The 21,133-nt window shown below is 36.7% G+C and overlaps 1 protein-coding gene across 1 annotated transcript in view; it reads left to right on the forward strand.

Moving 5' to 3' along the window:
• SPATA1 (spermatogenesis associated 1) overlaps positions 1-19,770 on the forward strand; it is a 53,622-nt gene extending 33,852 nt beyond the window's left edge. Inside the window, 6 exon segments of the mRNA XM_086394051.1 lie at positions 5,215-5,326; positions 6,221-6,346; positions 13,931-14,109; positions 17,229-17,327; positions 19,683-19,741; positions 19,743-19,770. Of these exon segments, the coding sequence (XP_086250177.1) occupies positions 5,215-5,326; positions 6,221-6,346; positions 13,931-14,109; positions 17,229-17,327; positions 19,683-19,741; positions 19,743-19,770 (603 nt within the window).
• The last annotated feature ends 1,363 nt before the right edge of the window (positions 19,771-21,133 follow it).

The raw sequence follows: 21,133 nt of genomic DNA on the forward strand, positions 1-21,133 counted from the left end.
TCTTTAGGTGGATTTATTCCTAAGTATTTTATTCTTTTCACTGCAATGGTGAATGGAATTGTTTCCTTAATTTCTCTTTCTGTTTTCTCATTATTAGTGTATAGGAATGCAAGGGATTTCTGTGTGTTAATTTTATATCCTGCAACTTTACTATGTTCATTGATTACCTCTAGTAATGTTCTGGTGGAGTCTTTAGGGTTTTCTATGTAGAGGATCATGTCATCTGCCAACAGTGGGAGTTTTACTTCTTCTTTTCCAATCTGGATTCCTTTTATTCTTCTCTGATTGCTGTGGCCAAAACTTCCAAAACTATGTTGAATAGTACTGGTGAGAATGGACACTCTTGTTTTGTTCCTGACTTTAGGGGAAATGTTTTCAATTTTTCACCATTGAGGATAATGTTTGCTGTGGGTTTATCATACATGGCTTTTATTATGTTGAGGTATGTTCCTTCTATTTCTGCTTTCTGGAGGATTTTTATCATAAATGGGTGTTGAATTTTGTCAAAGGCTTTCTTTGCATTTATTGAGATAATCATATGGTTTTTATCTTTCAATTTGTTAATGTGGTGTATCACATTGATTGATTTGCAGATATCAAAGAATCCTTGCATCCCTGGGATAAAGCCCACTTGGTCATGATGTATGATCTTTTTAATATGTTGTTGCATCCTTTTTGCTAGAGTTTTGTTAGGATTTTTGCATCTATGTTCATCAGTGATATTGGCCTGTAGTTTTCTTTTTTTGGGGGGAGGGGGCATCTTTGTCTGGTTTTGGTATTAGGGTGATGGTGGCCTCATAGAATGAGTTTGGAAGTTTACCTTCCTCTGCAATTTTCTGGAAGAGTTTGAGTAGGATACGTGTTGCTGCTGCTAAGTCGCTTCAATCGTGTCCGACTCTGTGCGACCCCATAGACGGCAGCCCACCAGGCTCCCCTGTCTCTGGGATTCTCCAGGCAAGAACACTGGAGTGGGTTGCCATTTCCTTCTCCAATGCATAAAAGTGAAGAGTGAAAGTGAAGTCATTCAGTCATGTCCAACTCTTAGCGACCCAATGGACTGCAGCCTACCAGGCTCCTCCGTCCATGGGATTTTCCAGGCAAGAGTACTGGATACGTGTTAGCTCTTCTTTAAATTTTTGGTAGAATTCAGCTGTGAAGCCGTCTGGTCCTTGGCTTTTGTTTGCTGGAAGATTTCTGATAACTGTTTCGATTTCCATGCTTGTGATGAGTCTGTTAAGATTTTCTATTTCTTCCTGATTCAGTTTTGGAAGGTTATACTTTTCTAAGAATTTGTCCATTTCTTCCAAGTTGTCCATTTTATTATCATATAGTTGCTGATAGTAGTCTCTTATGATCCTTTGTATTTCTGTGTTGTCTGTTGTGATTTCTCCATTTTCATTTCTAATTTTGCTGATTTGATTCTTCTCCCTTTCTTTCTTGATAAGTCTGGCTAATGGTTTGTCTATTTTATTTATCTTCTCAAAGAGTCAACTTTTAGCTTTGTTGATTTTTGCTATGGTCTCCTTTGTTTCTTTTTCATTTATTTCAGCCCTAATTTGTATTATTTCTTTCCTACTAACCCTGGGGCTCTTCATTTCTTCCTTTTCTAGTTGCTTTAGGTGTAGAAATAGGTTATTTAATTGACTTTTATCTTGTTTCTTGAGATAAGCTTGTATTGCTATGAACCTTCCCCTCAGCACTGCTTTACTGAGTCCCATAGGTTTGGGGTTGTTGTGTTTTCATTTTCATTCATTTCTATGCATATTTTTATTTCTTTTGTGATTTGTTGGTTATTCAGAAGTGTGTTGTTTAGCCTCCATATGTTTGTACTTTTAATAGTTTTTTCCCCCCTGTAGTTGACATCTAATCTTACCAGACTATGATCAGAAAAGATGCTTGAAATTATTTCATTTTTTTTGAATTTACCAAGGCTAGATTTATGGCCCTGGATGTGATCTATCCTGGAGAAGGTTCCATGTGCACTTGAGAAAAAGGTGAAATTCATTGTTTTGGGGTGAAATGTCCTATAGATGTCAATTAGGTCTAACTGGTCCATTGTATTATTTAAAGTTTGTGTTTCCTTGCTAATTTTCTGTTTAGCTGATCTATCCATATGTGTGAGTGGGGCATTAAAGTCTCCCACTATTATTGTGTTACTGTTCATTTCCCCTTTCATGCTTGTTAGCATTTGCCTTACATATTGTGGTGCTCCTATGTTGGATGCATATATATTTATAATTGTTATATCTTCTAGATCAAAGGCTTGACCCTTTGGTCATTATGTAGTATCCTTCTTTGTCTCTTTTCATGGTCTTTATGTCAAAGTCTATTTTATCTGATATGAGTATTGCTACTCCTGCTTTCTTTTGGTCTGCATTTGCATGAAACATCTTTTTACCAGCCCTTCACTTTCAGTCTGTATGTGTCCCTTGTTTTGAGGTGGGTCTCTTGTAGACAGCATCTATAGGGGTCTTGTTTTTGTATCCATTTAGCCAGTCTTTGTCTTTTGGTTGGGGCTTTCAACCCATTTACATTTAAGGTAATTATTGATAAGTATGATCCTGTGCCATTTACTTTGTTGTTTTAGGTTTGAGTTTATACACCTTTTCTGTGTTTCCTGTCTTGAGAAGATCCTTTAGCATTTGTTGAAGAGCTGGTTTGGTGGTGCTGAATTCTCTCAGCTTTTGCTTGTCTGTAAAGCCTTTGATTTCTCCTTCATATTTGAATGAGATCCTTGCTGGGTACAGTAATCTGGATTGTAGGTTTTTCTCTTTCATCACTTTAAGTATGTCCTGCCAGTCCTTTCTGGCCTGAAGAGTTTCTATTGAAAGATCAGCTGTTATCCTTATGGGAATCCCCTTGTGTGCTATTTGTTGTTTTTCCCTTGCTGCTTTTAATATCTGTTCTTTGTGTTTGAGCTTCATTAATTTGATTAATATGTGTCTTGGGTGTTTCATCTTGGGTTTATCCTGTTTGGGACTCTCTGGGTTTCTTAGACTTGGGTGGCTATTTCTTTCCCCATTTTAGGGAATTTTTCAGCTATTATCTCCTCAGGTATTTTCTCATGGCCTTTCTTTTTGTCTTCTTCTTCTGGGACTCCTATGATTCGAATGTTGGGGCATTTGACATTGTCCCAGAGGTCTCTGAGGTTGTCAGCATTTATTTTAATTCTTTTTTCTTTTTTCCTCTCTGCTTCATTGATTTCCACCATTCTATCTTCCACCTCACTCATCCTATCTTCTGCCTCAGTTATTATACTGTTGTTTCCCTCCAGAGTGTTTTTGATCTCAGTTATTGCATTATTCATTATTGATTAACTCCTTTTTATTTCTTCTAGGTCAAGTTTACCATTTCTTTATGCTTAATTTTCTTTGCTCCTTTTATTTCTGTTCTCTATTATGCTTACTCTATTTTTTTTGGTCGTATCTGTTCCTGTTCGGATATCTGTTATTCATTTCTGAGACAGTTTGTTTTCTTCTTTAATTTCTTGCTTCAATTTGGTCAATTTCCATTTTACATCTTCCTGGGTTTTTGTTTTTCCATTTTTATTCTGAATGTCTAAATTTGTGATTTATGGTGTTCATTAATACCTAAAATGCTTTGAATTCATTTAATACAATCTATGTTGGGATATTGTTAATTTTTTCTGCCTCTTGGCTGCTGGTTTTGTTTTGTTTTAGTTCTCAATTTTGAGGGTTTTCAAAAAGTAACTTAGCATGAATGTTACATTATTTTGTAGATGTTGTCTTTGCTTACTTGTGTTGGATTTTTCTGAATCAGTAGTAGGTGTTCTTACAGAGGAACAGGGAGTAGTGTTCTGGTGGTTTAGTTTAGCTTGTAGATTAGGAGTGCCCTCTTCTGTTGTTATAATAAAATGCAGTTGTTTATTTTTAAATAAATGGGACATTTGGGGGAAATGGTCTTTTTTCTTTGTATACTTTCTTACTGATTTAATTCAGCAGAGCTCTTAACTAACTTGACCACCTTTCTTTCTCTTACTACCTTGCTTAACAGAACATCTCTTGCTTCTGAAGCATTTTCCTCTCACCTAGTAACTATGTTTTCCCATAATTACCACCTCTGGTCCTCTACATTTTAAAAGCCCCTTTCTTTTAGATTCCTCATAGAAAGAGCTCTGATTTACCAGTTCATACCCTATCTCTCAATATTTCTTCACCACATGTAGGACCCTTTCCTTTAAGACTGAATTGTGGTTAATGTTCACTGTGTTATCTGTGTATTGTCTCTCTAATGCATAGTCCCCATCTGACTCTGCTTAGATGTGAGCTCCTAAGCACACACAGCTGGCCTAGAGTGTTTATTTCTCCACTTACATGTAAATTAAAGTATATGTAAATTAGAGGATTCTGTGTCCTACTTACACTGCAGACATAAGTTATGGGTGATTATATTTGCTTTCTTTTTATAGTAGTTGAGAGCATGTGTGGAGAGATTCTAATTTAGGTGGTTGCCATTATCCTGTGGGAATCTGACCTTATAAGTTAACAAAATAAAATGCAATAAACTAGAAAAAATAATAAAACAAAGTAGGGATAAGGGTTTCTTAATGAAGATAAAAGTAGAAACTAATAAGTTACAGAAGTAAACAGCCTAGTAGAATTGAAAAGAGTTCAAGATCTATAAAGTGGTAGTGGCAGAAACATCAACATCAGTAAGGCTTGAGGTAGTTTATCAAAAAAGGGTAGAGACACAAAAATTAGGTGAGATGAAGGCAATGTAACACAAATACAGAGGTGATAAAATATATGAGAATATAATGTATGCTAAAATTTGAAAATGTGCTAGGATGTCCAATTTTCTAAGCAAATATAAGTGATCAAAATTGGCTCAAGAAAAAAAAATTCAATAGCCATCTGAGAAACATTTAAAAGTTGTCATAACAAATAATTTATTTGTCATAACAAATAAAAGAAATCTTGGAAGGAAATCATGCTTAGAAAGGAATATGGATTCTTTTATTTTTCTTCTTTGTAAATTTTTAGTTTGAAGCACCTGTGATATAACATCCAAGTAATAGAGGAATGGAGAAAATAGAGCACTAGAGAGGGTCTATAGTTACAAAGGTAGATTTTGGAGTTCATCACCTTATAAGTAAAAAACTGCATTACTGTTGGCATTATCAGATGCTTACAAATAGGTGAAAAATAATGTGTAGCCCTACCAGATCTTACTGATTTTCATGTTTGCTTACAGCTAGGTAAAACAGAGTACATCCCCCTACCAGATCTTATTGATTTTCCTTCACTTCCTTGTCAACCTGCTCTTTCTCCAGGAATAACTGATATACCTTTATCACAGACTGAGAGTAAGTATGATGATACTATAAGTACAGATGATTCTATGAGGTAAAGTTAAATAATGTTAATGAGGAGTTAATTGTTTAATGTGTACAGTTTTAGTTTGGAAAAATAAAGTTTTGGAGATGAAGGGGTGGTGATGCTTGCAAAATATTATGAATGCACACAGTGCCATTAAACTGTACATTTGAATATGATTAAAATGGTAAATTATGTATATTTTACCACAAAAAGTTAAATTATTTTAAAGTATATGATTGTTATGTTGATTACTGCATATGTGTGTCACTAGTATTATTTCTACATTTTAAAAAATATATTCTAAAATATACATTTTTCTATGTAAGATTTAAGTACAATAACTTTGGACCCAAGATAAATTTACTTAAAGAATTAAATCAAGGGATATAACTACACAGCTTTACCTAGTTTCTATGTGAAGTTGCTCAGTCGTGTCCGACTCTTTGCAACCCCATGGACTGTAGCCTACCAGGCTTCTCCGTCCATGGGATTTTTCAGGCAAGAGTACTGGAGTGGGTTGCATTTCCTTCTCCAGGGGATCTTCCCGACCCAGAGATCGAATCCAGGTCTCCTGCATTGTAGGCAGACGCTTTACCCTCTGAGCCACCAGGGAAGCCTACCTAGTTTCTATACATATATATATAAATGCAAAAGAAACATACTGTATTGTTTACATATATATAAATCTCCTATAAATACTGAAATGACTCCTTAGTGTTTTCCACAGTGGCAAATCACTGTACTACAGGTAGAAAAACAGAGTTTGGGGTAAAATTTATACTTGCTGTTTTAAGCATTTTTTAGTTTTATATTCTATATTTTAGGACTTGACCCATCTTTTAGCTTTTAGGTATTTATGAGTATGGCTTATAATCTATTAGGGGACAAGATTATTGAACAAATGAAACAAATAGAGGAAGAAAGAAGATATCTGGAAAGAATTAGAAAAGAACTAATGAAAAAAGCTGAAAGGCTATTGGAACAAGGCAAATTAAAGCGCTATCATGGTAAAATTTATTACATCTTTTATCACTATAAAGGAAACTCAAGGTTTACAGAATTTATCCCTGTAAATTCTGTGCCTGTGATTTATTTTACAGAATAAATCACAAAATGATATTTACTGTTATACTGTTATAGTCTAAATAGTACACTATTGATATAGATTCACTATAGGAAAGATGAAATCATTGTTTGACTATTTTATACACTAAATGCAACATGCTTTTTATTAAAATTCAATTATTTTTTATTTTAATTTATTTTTTTATTGAAGGGTAACTGCTTTACCGAACTTCATTGTTTTCTGTCAGATCTCAACATGAATCAGCCATAGGTGTACATATATCACCTCCCTTTTGAACCTCCCTCCCATCTCCCTGCCCCATAGGTTGAGAGCCCCTACTTGAGTTTCCTGAGCCCATCCAGGAGTCCAAAGTCAAGTGGACCTTAAAAAGTATCACTCCAAACAAAGCTAGTGGAGGAGGTGATGGAATTCCAGCTGAGCTATTTCAAATCCTAAAAGATGAGGCTGTGAAAGTGCTGCATTCAATATGCCAGCACATTTGGAAAACTCAGCAGTGGCCACAGAACTGGAAAAGGTCAGTTTTCATTCCAATCCCTAAGAAAGGAAATGCCAAAGAATGCTCAAACTACCTTACATTTGCACGCATCTCACACACTAGCAAAGTAATGCTGAAAATTCTCCAAGCTAAACTTCAACAGTATGTGAACCAAGAACTCCAGATGTTCAAGCTGGATTTAGAAAAGGCAGAGAAACCAGAGATCAAATTGCCAACATCCATTAGATCATAGAAAAGGCAAGAGAGTTCCAGAAAAACATGTACTTCTGCTTCATTGACTGTGGCAAAGCCTTTGACTGTGTGGATCACAACAAACTGTGGAAAATTCTTAAAGAGATGGGAATACCACCTGACCTGCCTCCTGAGAAATCTGTGTGCAGGTCAAGAAGCAACAGTTAGAACTGACATGGAACAATGGACTGGTTCCAGATTGGGCAAAGAGTAAGTCAAGGCTGTATATTGACACCCTGCTAATTTAACTTACACGCAGAGTATATCATGCAAAATGCCGGGCTGGATGAAGCACAAGCTGGAATCAAGATTACAGGGAGAAATATCAATAATATTATATATGCAGATGATACCACCCTTATGGCAGAAAGCAAAGAGGGATAAATAGCCTCTTGATGAAAGTGAAAGAGGAGAGTGAAAAAACTGGCTTAAAACTCAACATTCGGAAAACTAAGATCATGGCATCCAGTCCCATCACTTCATGGCAAATAGATGGGGAAACAATGGAAACAGTGACAGACTATTTTGGGGGGCTCCAAAATCACTGCAGATGATGACTGCGACCATGAAATTAAAAGACATTTGCTCCTTGAAAGAAAACCTATGTCCAACCTAGACAGCATATTAAAAAGCAGAGACATTACTTTGTCAACAAAAGTCCATCTAGGCAAAGCTATGGTTTTTTCAGTAGTCATGTATGGATGTGAGAGTTGGACTGTAAAGAAAGCTGAGTACCGAAGAATCGATGTTTTTGAACTATGGTGTTGGAGAAGATTCTTGAGAGTCCCTTGGACTGCAAGGAGATCAAACCAGTCAATGCTAAAGGAAGTCAATCCTGAAAATTCATTGGAAGGATTGATGCTAAAGCTGAAGCTCCAATACTTTGGCCACCTGATGGGAAGAACTGACTCATTGGAAAAGACCCTGATGCTGGGAAAGATTGAAGGCAAGAGGAGAAGGGGACAACAGAGGATGAGATAGTTGGATGGCATCACTGATTCGATGGACATGAGTTTGAACAAGCTCCAGGAGTCAGTGATGGACAGGGAAGCTTGGCATGCTGCAGTCCATGGGGTGGCAAACATTCGGACATGACTGAGTGACTGAACTGAACTGAAAGGCAGTTAATTCCATATATACCTTTTACCCTTTCTATCTTCTAATACAACCCAAAATGTAAGCCTCTTGAATTATTTAACATCTCTCAAATCATTATCCTATGCTTCCTCCACCCTTTCTCATTTTTTTTCATTTCTATAAGTTCTAACAAATCTGTTTCTAATTATTGCAAGGAAACTATTTTTCTTACCTCATTTCTCTCATTCATTCACCCATTCATTCAATTTAGCAAAGCAAACAGACACACATACCAAAAAAATTGAGCATCTAGGGGAGACTAAGGGACTCAAAGAAGGCTTCAAGAGTGATATCTAAGCTGAGATTGAATGATTAGTAGGAAATAACCAGGAACTCTGAAGAAAGGAGTAGAAGGAGAAGATAAGATTTAGATGGCAGAGGGAAAAGACTGAAGGCATGGAGCCAAGAGGAGGCACACTTCAGATTCTAGTATGGTGGGTGGTGGTTTAGCCGCTAAGTTATGTCTGACTCTTGTGTTCTCATAAACTGTAGCCTGGCAGGCTCCACTGTCCATGGGATTGTTCCAGCAAGAATACTGGAGTGGATTGCCATTTCCTTCTCCAGGGGATCTTCCTGACCCAAGGATCAAATGGCAAATTCTTTACTGACTGAGCCACCAGGGAAGCTCAGATTCCAGTACATCTACCACTTTTCCTGGAAGCCTTTCTTGATCTCTTCCATTTGATTTAGGTGTTTTTCATCTGTACTCCCATGCATAGAATCTGTAATTCCTTTATCATAGCAGTTATCTGGATGTATCACTACTGCTTAACTTGATCATCATACCTCCACTGGACCATAAACACTTTGAGGGCAGGGACAAGATTATGTTGGCTTATTACTATCTCCCCAGCCCCTAGAACAGTGACTAAGCTCAGTAGGCACTTAATAAACACTTATTTAATACATGACTGTTAAAATTAATAAATGTCAGCTTTTAAAAATAATTGAATTTTTAATGCTCTTGCACTGTTGGTGGGAATATAGATCGATACAGCCACTGTGGAAGATGGTATGGAGATTCCTTTAAAAACTAGGAATAAAACCACCATATGACCTAGCAATCCCACTCCTAGGCATATGCCCTGAGGAAATTCGGGTTGAAAAAGACACATGTATCCCATTGTTCACTGCAGCACTATTTACAATAGCTAGAACACTGAAGCAACCTTGATGCCCATCAACAGATGAATGGATAAAGAAGTTGTGGTAATATACACAATGGAATATTACTCGGCCATAAAAAGGAACACATTTGAGTCAGTTCTGACGAGGTAGATGAACCTAGCACCTATTATACAGAGTGAAATGTGTTAGAAAGAGAAAGATAAATATTATATTCTAATGCACACATATGGAATCTACAAAAAAGGTTCTGAAGAATTTATTTACAGGGCAGCAATGGAGAAACAGACATAGAGAATAGACTTATGGACATGCGGAGAGGGGAGAAGAGGGTGAGATGTATGGAAAGAGTAACATGGAAACTTATATTACCATATGTAAAATAAGTAGCCAACAGGAATTTGGGATATGGCTCTCAGTGAGTGATCACACCATCATGGTTATCTGGGTCATTAAGATCTTTTTTGTATAGTTCTTCTGTGTATTCTTGCCACCTCTTCTTAATATCTTCTGCTTCCATTAGGTCCATATTGTTTCTGTCCCTTATTGTGCCCATCTTTGCATGAAATGTTCCCTTGGTGTCTCTAATTTTCTTGAAGAGATCTCTAGTCTTTCCCATTCTATTGTTTTCTTCTATTTCTTTGCACTGATCAACTTAGGAAGGCTTTCTTATCTCTCCTTGCTATTCTTTGGAACTCTGCATTCAGATGGATATATCGTTCCTTTTCTCCTTTGCCTTTCCCTTCTCTTCTTAGCTATTTCTAAGACCTCCTCAGACAACCATTTTGCCTTTCTTTTTCTTGGGAATGGTTTTAATCACTGCCTCCTGTACAGTGATAGTTCTTCAGGTGCTTTGTGTATCAGATCTAATCCCTTGAATCTCTCAGTTTACAGAAAAATTATTGCTCTAGTACTAGATCTGACTGAAGGTTACAGACAATGTCAGGAGGTACTTCTGAATGTTTTACCTCATAATATTAAAGTGTTACCCCGGAAGAGGTGGCAATGATTTGGCCATGTTATAGTGAAAAAAGAGCAATTTTATCAGACAGATTTGAGCAATGAATTAGAAATCATAGGACCAGGACCTGATACCAGAATAATCATTTACTTACACAAGTTATTTCTCCTCTTTGGGCCTCACTCTATTTATAAAATGAGAATTATCACTTACTTTCTATTTCAACAGGAATGTTTCAAGATAAAATGTATCTATCAGCCATCAAATATTTGATTGAACCTACTATGCACCTCAGTTCTCAGCATTGTTTTAAATACTGAGGTTACAGCAGTAAACAAGACAAACATGACCCTGCCCTCAAGGGGTTGCCTCTAATTGGAGGATACAGACAATAAACAAATAGCTGGTGGTCTCATCAGCTACTGATGAGAGCTAAAAAGTAAATTAAAAGAGTAAAGTAAAGAGTGGTGGAGCAGGAGAGATGGTTTAGCTAGACTTTTCAAGGAAGGCTTCTTTGAGGAGATATCATTAAGGTTTGATTAATAAAATGATAAACATGTGAAGGAGCTTCCCTGATGGCTCAGTGGTAAAGAATCCACCTGCCAATGCAGGAGACACAGGTTCGATTCTTGGGTTGGGAAGATCTCCTGGAGAAGAAAATGGCAACCCAACCCCCTCCAGTATTCTTGCCCGGGAAATCCCATGGACAGAGGAGCATGGTGGCCTACGGTCCATGGAATGGCAAAAAGAGTTGGACATGACTTGGCAGCTAAACAACAACAAGCATGTAAAAAGATAGGGGGAAAAGAGTCCAAACAGGAGGAACACTAAAAGTCAAGATATAGAGATAGAAATAAGCTTTCAGAATTAAGGACCTGAACCAAGACCAGTGTGGCTGAAGTGTGATCAGTAAGAAAGAATGTAGAGGGAGAAAATCAAAAGGTCAGCAAGGAACAGATAGGCCAGTTCCAGAAGTTGGATTTTGTTACAAGTAATATGGGAAGACATCAGAGGATTTTTAACCTTTGGATTTAGGTGATTTAAAGTATTTTAAAGATGTTTTCAGAGAAGGCAATGGCAACCTACTCCAGTGCTCTTGCCTGGAAAATCCCACAGAAGGAGGAGCCTGGAAGGCTGCAGACCATGGGGTCGCTAAGAGTCGGGCATGACTGAGCGACTTTACTTTCACTTTTCACTTTCATGCATTGGAGAAGGAAATGGCAACCCACTCCAGTGTTCTTGCCTGGAGAATCCCAGGGACAGAAAAGCCTGCTGGGCTGCCGTCTATGGGGTCGCACAGAGTCGGACACGACTGAAGCGACTTAGCAGCAGCAGCAGCAAAGATGTTTTAGAAAGATGGAATAGCCTGTAGAGGGGCAAGAATGGAAGCAGAGAGGCCATTAGAGAGATAATACATCTTTCAAAAGATGATAGCGGATTGCCTAGGAATGCAGCACTGAAGAGGGGAGAATGTGGGAGATGCACAAAGGATTTTGGGAGTGGTACCAGTAGAACTTGCTGTGGGGTTAGATATAGGGCTGAGATAAATTGTTAAAATCTTGAGTTAAAGTTCCATGTAGTTTTTTATTTTTAATTAAATCACCTTATAATATAGAATTTTAAGGTGTTTTCATGATAATCTTAAAAAAGGAAATATAAACATATTCTGGTATACTAGCATGCAGTTTGTGTTCCAATTAAGTTTATATTTTGAATCTCATTAGTGTCAAAGCGATTCCTTAAACTGACAGAGTTTAATTTCTAATTTTCTCAACCAGAAGTCATGTTTAAGAAATTCTGCCCTACATAGGCAAAAAACTCTCTGACATACATCACAGAAGGATCCTCTATGACCCACCTCCAAGAATATTGGAAATAAAAGCAAAAATAAACAAATGGGACTTAATTAAACTTAAAAGCTTCAGCACATCAAAGGAAACTATTAGCAAGGTGAAAAGACAGCCTTCAGAATGGGAGAAAATAATAGCAAATGAAGCAACTGACAAACAACTAATCTCAAAAATATACAAGCAACTCCTACAGCTCAACTCCAGAAAAATAAATGACCCAATCAAAAAATGGGCCAAAGAACTAAATAGACATTTCTCCAAAGAAGGCATACAGATGGCTAACAAACACATGAAAAGATGCTCAACATCACTCATTATCAGAGAAATGCAAATCAAAACCACTATGAGGTACCATTTCACGCCAGTCAGAATGCAGCGATCCAAAAGTCTACAAGTAATAAATGCTGGAGAGGGTGTGGAGAAAAGGGAAACTTCTTACACTGTTGGTGGGAATGCAAACTAGTACAGCCACTATGGAGAACAGTGTGGAGATTCCTTAAAAAACTGGAAATAGAACTGCCTTATGATCCAGCAATCCCACTGCTGGGCATACACACTGAGGAAACCAGAAGGGAAAGAGACACATGTACCCCAGTGTTCATCGCAGCACTGTTTATAATAGCCAGGACATGGAAGCAACCTAGATGTCCATCATCAGATGAATGGATAAGAAAGCTGTGGTACATATACACAATGGAGTATTAGCCATTAAAAAGAATACATTTGAATCAGTTCTAATGAGGTGGATGAAACTGGAGCCTATTATACAGAGTGAAGTAAGCCAGAAAGAAAAACACCAATACAGTATACTAACGCATACATATGGAGTTTAGAAAGATGGTAACAATAACCCTGCGTATGAGACAGCAAAAGAGACACTGATGTATAGAACAGTCTTATGGACTCTGTGGGAGAGGGAGAGGGTGGGAAGATTTGGTAGAATGGCATTGAAACATATATAATATCATGTATGAAACGGGTTGCCAGTCCAGGTTCGATGCACGATACTGGATGCTTGGGGCTAGTGCACTGGGACGACCCAGAGGGATGGTATGGGGAGGGACGAGGGAGGAGGGTTCAGGATGGGGAACACTTGTATACCTGTGGTGGATTCATTTTGATATTTGGCAAAACTAATACAATTTTGTAAAGTTTAAAAATAAAATAAAATTTTAAAAAAAATTAAAAAAAGAATAGCAAAAAAAAAAAAAAAGAAAAGAAATTCTGCCCCACAGCAGTTTGGGAATATATTGGGAATAATTTTGATAAATGATGAATTAGAATCAACTGATTTCACAAAACAAGTCATTTTCGGGCTGAAAAATAAGGAAAATCTGAAAATATATATTTTGCCTTTTTGTTTTATATTTTTAATTATATAAATACTGAATTCAAATCAGATTATGGATAAAAGTAATCAAAATAAAAGTATACATATTTTGTTACAGGTAGTATTTTGAAGAAAGATTTTCTAAAAAAGTACAAGCATGAAGAACTTGATTTTGGTCCCTGGATTTAAGAGTATTTTACTATATATGTAGGCCTTTTAATTCAATAAACATTTTTCTCTTAACTCTAATTTCCTCAGCATATGAGAGAGGAATGACTTGAATTAACTCCAGGGTCCTTTCCAGATTGAAAAGTTTAATCAAACTATAGCATTTGCGTTTTTTTGTTGTTGTTGGTTCTTTTTTTTTTTTTAAGCCTGTGGTGGTTGGAAAAAAAAGTGCTCTGAAACAAAGAAAGTTACAGCATCATTGGAGGAAGTTTTAACAAAACTTCGAGAAGATGTGGAACTTCACTATAAAAAATTGCTCATGCAACTTAAAGCCAGGGAGATCAAGATGAGACCAAAGAATCTTGCAAACATCACAGACTCTAAGGTACTATTAAATATGTTCACATTCTGTTGAGTGTGCCTGCTAAGTCACTTCAGTCATGCCTGACTCTCTGCAACCCTATGGACTGTAACCTGCCAGGCTCCTCTGTCCGTGGGGATTCTCTAGGCAAGAATACTGGAGTGGATGGCCATTCCCTTCTCCTGGGGGTCTTCCCACCCAGGGATCGAACCCAGGTCTCCTGCATTTCAGGCAGATTCTCTACTGTCTGAGCCTCCAGGAAAGCCCCTGTGCTGTATATTACATCCCTAGAACTTGTAGATCTTATATCTACAAGTTTGTAACTTTTGACCACTGTTACCCATTTCTCCCAACCTGCACCTCCTGCTTCCACCAACCACCAATCTACTCTGTTTCTATGAGTAAAAGTTTACCATTTTAGGTCAATTTAATATAAAATCCAAATAGTTTTAAATAAAGTTTTCTCCATATTAGCTGATACGTTTTTTAAGCATCACTGAAACTTTTTATCTTACTGTTTTCTCAAGTTGAATATATGATAATGTCCTTTTCATGAAAGCAGCTTAAATTCTTTCTTTCCAGACAGTTACACCTCACAAAGAATAGCAAGGAGAGATAAGAAAGCCTTCCTCAGTGATCAGTGCAAAGAAACAAGAGGAAAACAATAGAATGGGAAAGACTAGGGATCTCTTCAAGAAAATTAGAGATACCAAGGGAACAATTCATGCAAAGATGGGTACATTAAAGGACAGAAATAGTATGGACCCAACAGAAGCAGAATATATTAAGAAGAGGTGGCAAGAATACACAGAAGAACTATACAAAAAAGATCTTAATGACCAAGATAATCATGATGGTGTGATCATTCACCTAGAGGCAGACATCCTGGAGTGAGAAGTCAAGTGGGCCTTAAGAAGCATCACTACAAACAAAGCTAGTGGAGGAGGTGATGGAATTCCAGCTGAGCTACTTCAAATCCTAAAAGATGATGCTGTACAAGTGCTGCACTCAATATGCCAGCAAATTTGGAAAACTCAGCAGTGACCACAGGACTGGAAAAGGTCAGTTTTCATTCCAATCCCAAAAAAAGGCAATGCCAAAGAATGCTCAAACTACTGTACAATTGCACTCATCTCACACACTAGCAAAGTAATGGTCAAAATTCTCCAAGCTAGGCTTCAACAGTATGTGAACTGAGAATTTCCAGAAAATCCAGTTTGAAAATCTAGTTCAAGCTGGATTTAGAAAAGGCAGAGGAACCAGAGATCAAATTGCCAACACCCACTGGATCAGAGAAAAAGCAAGAAAGTTCCAGAAAAACATCTACTTCTGCTTTATTGACTATGGCAAAGCCTTTGACTGTGGATCACAACAAAGTGGAAATTTCTTAAAGAGAAGGGAATACCAGACCACCTTACCTGCCTCCTGAGAAATCTGTATGCAGGTCAAGAAGCAAGTTAGAACCAAAGCACTGGTTCCAAATTGGGAAAGGGGTACGTCAAGGCCGTATATGGTCACCCCGCTTATTTAACTTATATGCAGATGACATGCAAAATGCCAGGCTGGATGAAGCACAAGCTGGAATCAAGATTGCTGGGAGAAATATCAATAACCTCAGATATGCAGATGATACCTCCCTTATGGCAGAAAGCAAAGAGGAACTAAAGAGCCTTTTGATAAAGGTGAAAAAGGAGAGTGAAAACGCTGGCTTAAAACTCAACATTCAGAAAACTAAGTTCATGGCATCTAGTCCCATCACTTCATGGCAAATAGATGGGGAAACAATGGAAACAGTGACAGCCTTTATTTTCTTGGGCTCCAAAATCACTGCAGACTGTGACTGCAGCCATGAAATTAAAAAACATGTACTCCTTGGAAGAAAAGCTATGACAAACGTATAGAGCATATTTAAAAGCAGAGACATTACTTTGCCAACAAAGGCCTGTATAATCAGAGATACGGTTTTCCTCTCGTAGCTCAGTTGGCAAAGAATCTACCTACAACCCAGGAGACCTGGGTTTGATTCCTGTGTCAGGAAGATCCCCTGGGGAAGGAAATGGCAACTCACTCCAGTATTCTTGCCTGGAGAATCCCATGGACAGAGGAGCCTGGCAGGCGACATTCCATGGGGTTGCAAGATTTGGACATGACTTAGTGACTAAACCATCTCATGGTTTTTCCAGTAGTCATGTATGGATGTGAGAGTTGGACCATGGAGAAGGCTGAGCGCTGAAGAATTGATGTTTCTGAACTGTCATGTTGGTGAAGATTCTTGAGAGTCCCTTGGACTGAAAGGAGATCAAACCAGTCCATCCTAAAGGAAATCAATCCTGAATATTCATTGGTAGGACCGATGATGAAGCTGAAGCTCCAATGCTTTGGCCACCTGATGGGGAAGAACCAACTCATTGGAAAAGACCCTTATGCTGGGAAAGATTGACAGCAGGAGAAGGGGACGACAAGGACTAGATGGTTGAATGGCATCACCGACTTAACGGACATGAGTTTGAGCAAGCTCCAGGAGATGGTGAAGGACAGGGAAGCCTGGCATGCTACAGCCCATGGGGTCATAAAGAATCAGACACAACTAACAACTGAACAATGAACAATAGCAACTCACAAACTTTTCTGAACAAAAGTAACCAAAAGGTTACTTAAGTAATCTTTACTTAACTAAAATAGGTTTTCTCATATTAACAGATTTTCTTATAAAATACAATATTTCATTATTAAATATTTTAATGTGATTCTATTATGATTCCACTGATAAACCATTATGCCAATTTCTGAAGTCATGCTAAGTATCTTAAACCTAGTATATTAATCTTATAGTAATAGTTGTTGGATTCTATGGTGCTAATTTAATGGTAAATTTTACAAATACCTATTTATTTTTATAATACATTAAAATGGTAGTAGAACATAAAGGAAAGTGGTCCCTAAAGCATAAGAAATTAACAACTCAATAATTTAAACAACTCAATAATTTACTGCAAAGCAACAAGCTTATTTTATGGAATAGGTTATTTTCATGATATGCTCTTTTGATATTTGATCTTTTTGTTGTTTATATTGACAAAGAATTAAAAATTTAAAAGGCAGATGTTATACTAAACAAAGACATCTTTATATGTCCCATACAGAATTACCTTATCATCCAGATCACTGAAGTACAACATGCTATTGATCAACTTAAGAGAAAACTGGATACTGACAAAATGAAACTCATAATAGAAATTAAGGTACTTTGAATTTCCCCTAATAAGATTATAACATTTATCTTGAAATAAACTACTTTGGTGTTTTAACTTTGCTTGTTAATAGTGTAAAGGCAGTAAAGACTGTCTTAAAATTGTTACCTTAACAAAAAAGCATGAGTGAAAAAAGTACAAGAATAATAATGAAATCCTGTGAAAAGATTCCTAACAAGGCCAAAGCAAAACTTAGTAAAATTTCACTAAGAAATAAAGTAAAAGAACCTTGTGAATCAGTATCCCATCCATTCATCATATGCTCAGTCCTGTCCGACTCTTTGTGATCCCATGGACTGTAGCTCGCCATGCTCCTCTGTCCATGGGATTTTCCAGGCAAGGATACTGGAGTGGGTTGCCATTTCCTTCTCCAGCAGATCTTCATGACCCAGGGATCAGACCCATGTCTCCTGTCAGAACCAGGAGACATTGCAGGCAGATTCTTTACCTCTTGAGCCATCAGGGAAGCCCATGAATCAGTACAGAGTTTCCATAAAATATTTTTAAAGAAGTAATTTTCATACATTAGCATCATTCATACCTAAGTCGGACAAACCACTGAACTCTCTGAGCTCCCATTTAATTTTAATATTTTCTCCTCTCGGGTAATTATCTCATTTACTCTGGTTGTTTTCATATATATATATATATATATATATATACACACACACATATATATACAATGTTATATGAGTGCTCTCTTTATCAGAAATAGCTTTATGACAGAGAATAATGACCCCTGTCGAGAATTAGCACTGTCCAATACAACTTTCTGTGGTGGTGGAAATGTTTAAGACCTGCACTGTCTGATAAGGTAGCCACTAGCCACATAAGGATGTTGAACACTTGATATATAGATTGTTGTGTGACTGAGGAATTGAATTTTAGATTTAATTTTAGTTACTTTCAGGTTAAATAGTTACATGTGGCAAGTGGCTACTCTACTGGACAGCACTGTTCTAGATTCTTTTCACTAGCAGCATTCTCCAGACTAAACTCTGGCTTAGCACTGAGAAGCTTAAAACTACAGGAAAGGAAAAAGGTAAAGGACAATTTTAAATAACAAAAAAAAAAACGAGTTATTTGACATTTTTATACAGTATACACTCAAAAAAAAAAATAGTACATTCAGTGAATGAAAACTCCTGTGTATTCAGAAAAAGGAGAGAAATCAAGCGTAAAACTTGTCCACTTAAGGATAGTTGAATGGGTAGAAGACCCACCAAGGCCTTCAATTACAACTTCCTCATGCCCTTTTCTTCTGGAAAGCATACACATTAGTTCTTACCATTTTTTGTATATTTTAGCCTTATAAATATTACATATAAATGGTTTGAACCCAAATTAGAATTATAGTGAAAAAACAGGAAAGACATATAAAAAAGAGAACCATGTTTTCAGCTTACAGGCTGCAGGTGAAAAAAATCCTACATTAACCATAGGACCTAACTGTCACATAGAAGACATTATAAGATACATTATAAGAATTTATGTATCTACACATAAGATACAGATCTAAGGAGCAGAAAACCTATTTTGACTGTTGCAATCATCTTCAAATAATATAACACAATCTGCTTCTCAAAGTTCAATGTTATATCACCTGGAGATCCTGTTAAAACTAGCAGGATCTGATTCAATAGATCTCTGGGGGAAGCCTGAAAATCTTCAGCACTAACAGACTCCCAGGTGATGCTGATGCTGCTGGTCCACAGACAATACTCAGAATGGCAAGTTCTGGTAGCAGATGGTCTAAGTTTGAATTCTGGCTGTGCCACTTTCTGGTTTTATACCTTAGCAATTTACTTAACTTCTAGGCATTTCAGTTTTCTTAGCTGTAAAATGAGGAGGAATAACAGTATCTGCTTCAATTAAATTTCTGGAAGAATCTAAGGGGTTAATGCACTTAAAAGAGTGCTTACCACACTATTATATTTCTTAAGTGCTTGCTTGGTTTCTAAGGTCAGGAAATTAAGTTTTTTTGTAATTTCTTTAGGAGTCAGAGGTTTTTTGCTTTTACCATTTTCTTTACACATTGAGAAGATACTGAAATACATGAAAGATAAAATTCTTTCTCACTCTAGTTTTTTAGAACCATTTATTTTTTATCATGCTTATATACTAATAAGTGAAATTATTTGGTAGCATAACTAGCAGTAGATAAGCATGCTTACTCAAAGGGACTTATGAATGATACATTTACCATAGTAATCCAGTGCAAGCAATGGGACTGAAGGCAAATGAGAGAAGACATGAAAGCTATTTCGAAAACCCTTATTTATATGACAATTATATAATTTTAGAAAAGATGGAAGTTCATTTTTGAAAGACAATTCTTTTTTATAGATGAGAAAACAAGCAATTTCAGATTTACGCACATTGAAAGCTGAACTGGCACAGAAGAAACTTAATACAACTTTTCAATCTCAATTAGGTATGTTAATTTAAAACTTTTATTGGTCAAAATCCAGTGATTAAGACTCTGCACTTCCATTACAGGGAGTGCAGGTTCAATCTCTGGTATAGGAATTAAGATCCCACATGCGTTGTGGTGTGGCCAAAAAAAAAATTTTATTTACTTACTTGAACATATTTATTTAACCATTGTTCTCCTTGTTTCATATAAATTATAAGTTTTACATATTTTCACTTTTCTTGTGGCTATTATACAGTGTTTCAGGAAATATAGGTGTAAAAAAGCAAAATGGTAGTTATTTGGCTATTTTTTAAGGTTTCAAATGTATTACATTTTATTTTACAGTACTATATTTTATCATTTTCACTTTTAAGTAGTCTTAAAATATAATACCTAGTATGACTGTAAAATGAAATTTTATTTATTTTAATAAATATGTCTTCACTCTGTGTAATAGGCTCCAGTTTCATCCACCTCATTAGAACTGATTCAAATGTATTCTTTTTAATGGTTGAGTAATACTCCATTGTGTATATGTACCACAGCTTTCTTATCCATTCATCTGATGATGGACATCTAGGTTGCTTCCATGTCCTGGCTATTATAAACAGTGCTGCGATGAACATTGGGGTACACGTGTCTCTTTCAATTCTGGTTTCCTCAGTGTGTATGCCCAGCAGTGGGATTGCTGGATCATAAGGCAGTTCTATTTCCAGTTTTTTAAGGAATCTCCACACTGTTCTCCATAGTGGCTGTACTAGTTTGCATTCACACCAACAGTGTAAGAGGGTTCCCTTTTCTCCACACCCTCTCCAGCATTTATTGCTTGTAGACTTTTGGATCACAGCCATTCTGACTGGCGTGAAATGGTACTTCATTGTGGCTTTGATTTGCATTTCTCTGATAATGAGTGGTGTTGAGCATCTTTTCATAGATTTGTTAGCCATCTGTATGCCTTCTTTGGAGAAATGTCTATTTAGTTCTTTGGCCTATTTTTTGATTGGGTCGTTTATTTTTCTGGAATTGAGCTGTAGGAGTTGCTTGTATATTTTTGAGATTAGTTGTTTGTTAGTTGCTTCATTTGCTGTTATTTTCTCCCATTCTGAAGGCTGTCTTTTCACCTTGCTTATAGTTTCTTTTGTTGTGCAGAAGCTTTTAATTTTAATTATGCAGAGTTAAGTAAGCCAGAAAGAAAAACACCAATACAGTATACTAACGCATATATATGGAATTTAGAAAGATGGTAACGACAACCCTGTATGCAAGACAGCAAAAGAGACACAGATGTATAGAACAGTATTTTGGACTCTGTGGGAGAGGGAGGGGGGGATGATTTGGGAGAATGGCATTAAAACATGTATAATATCATATAACAAATGAA

Source organism: Bos grunniens, chromosome 3 (assembly GCF_055505025.1).
Source record: "Bos grunniens cultivar Pamir isolate PY7600 chromosome 3, Bosgru_T2T1.0, whole genome shotgun sequence".
Classification (NCBI taxonomy): Eukaryota; Metazoa; Chordata; class Mammalia; order Artiodactyla; family Bovidae; genus Bos; species Bos grunniens.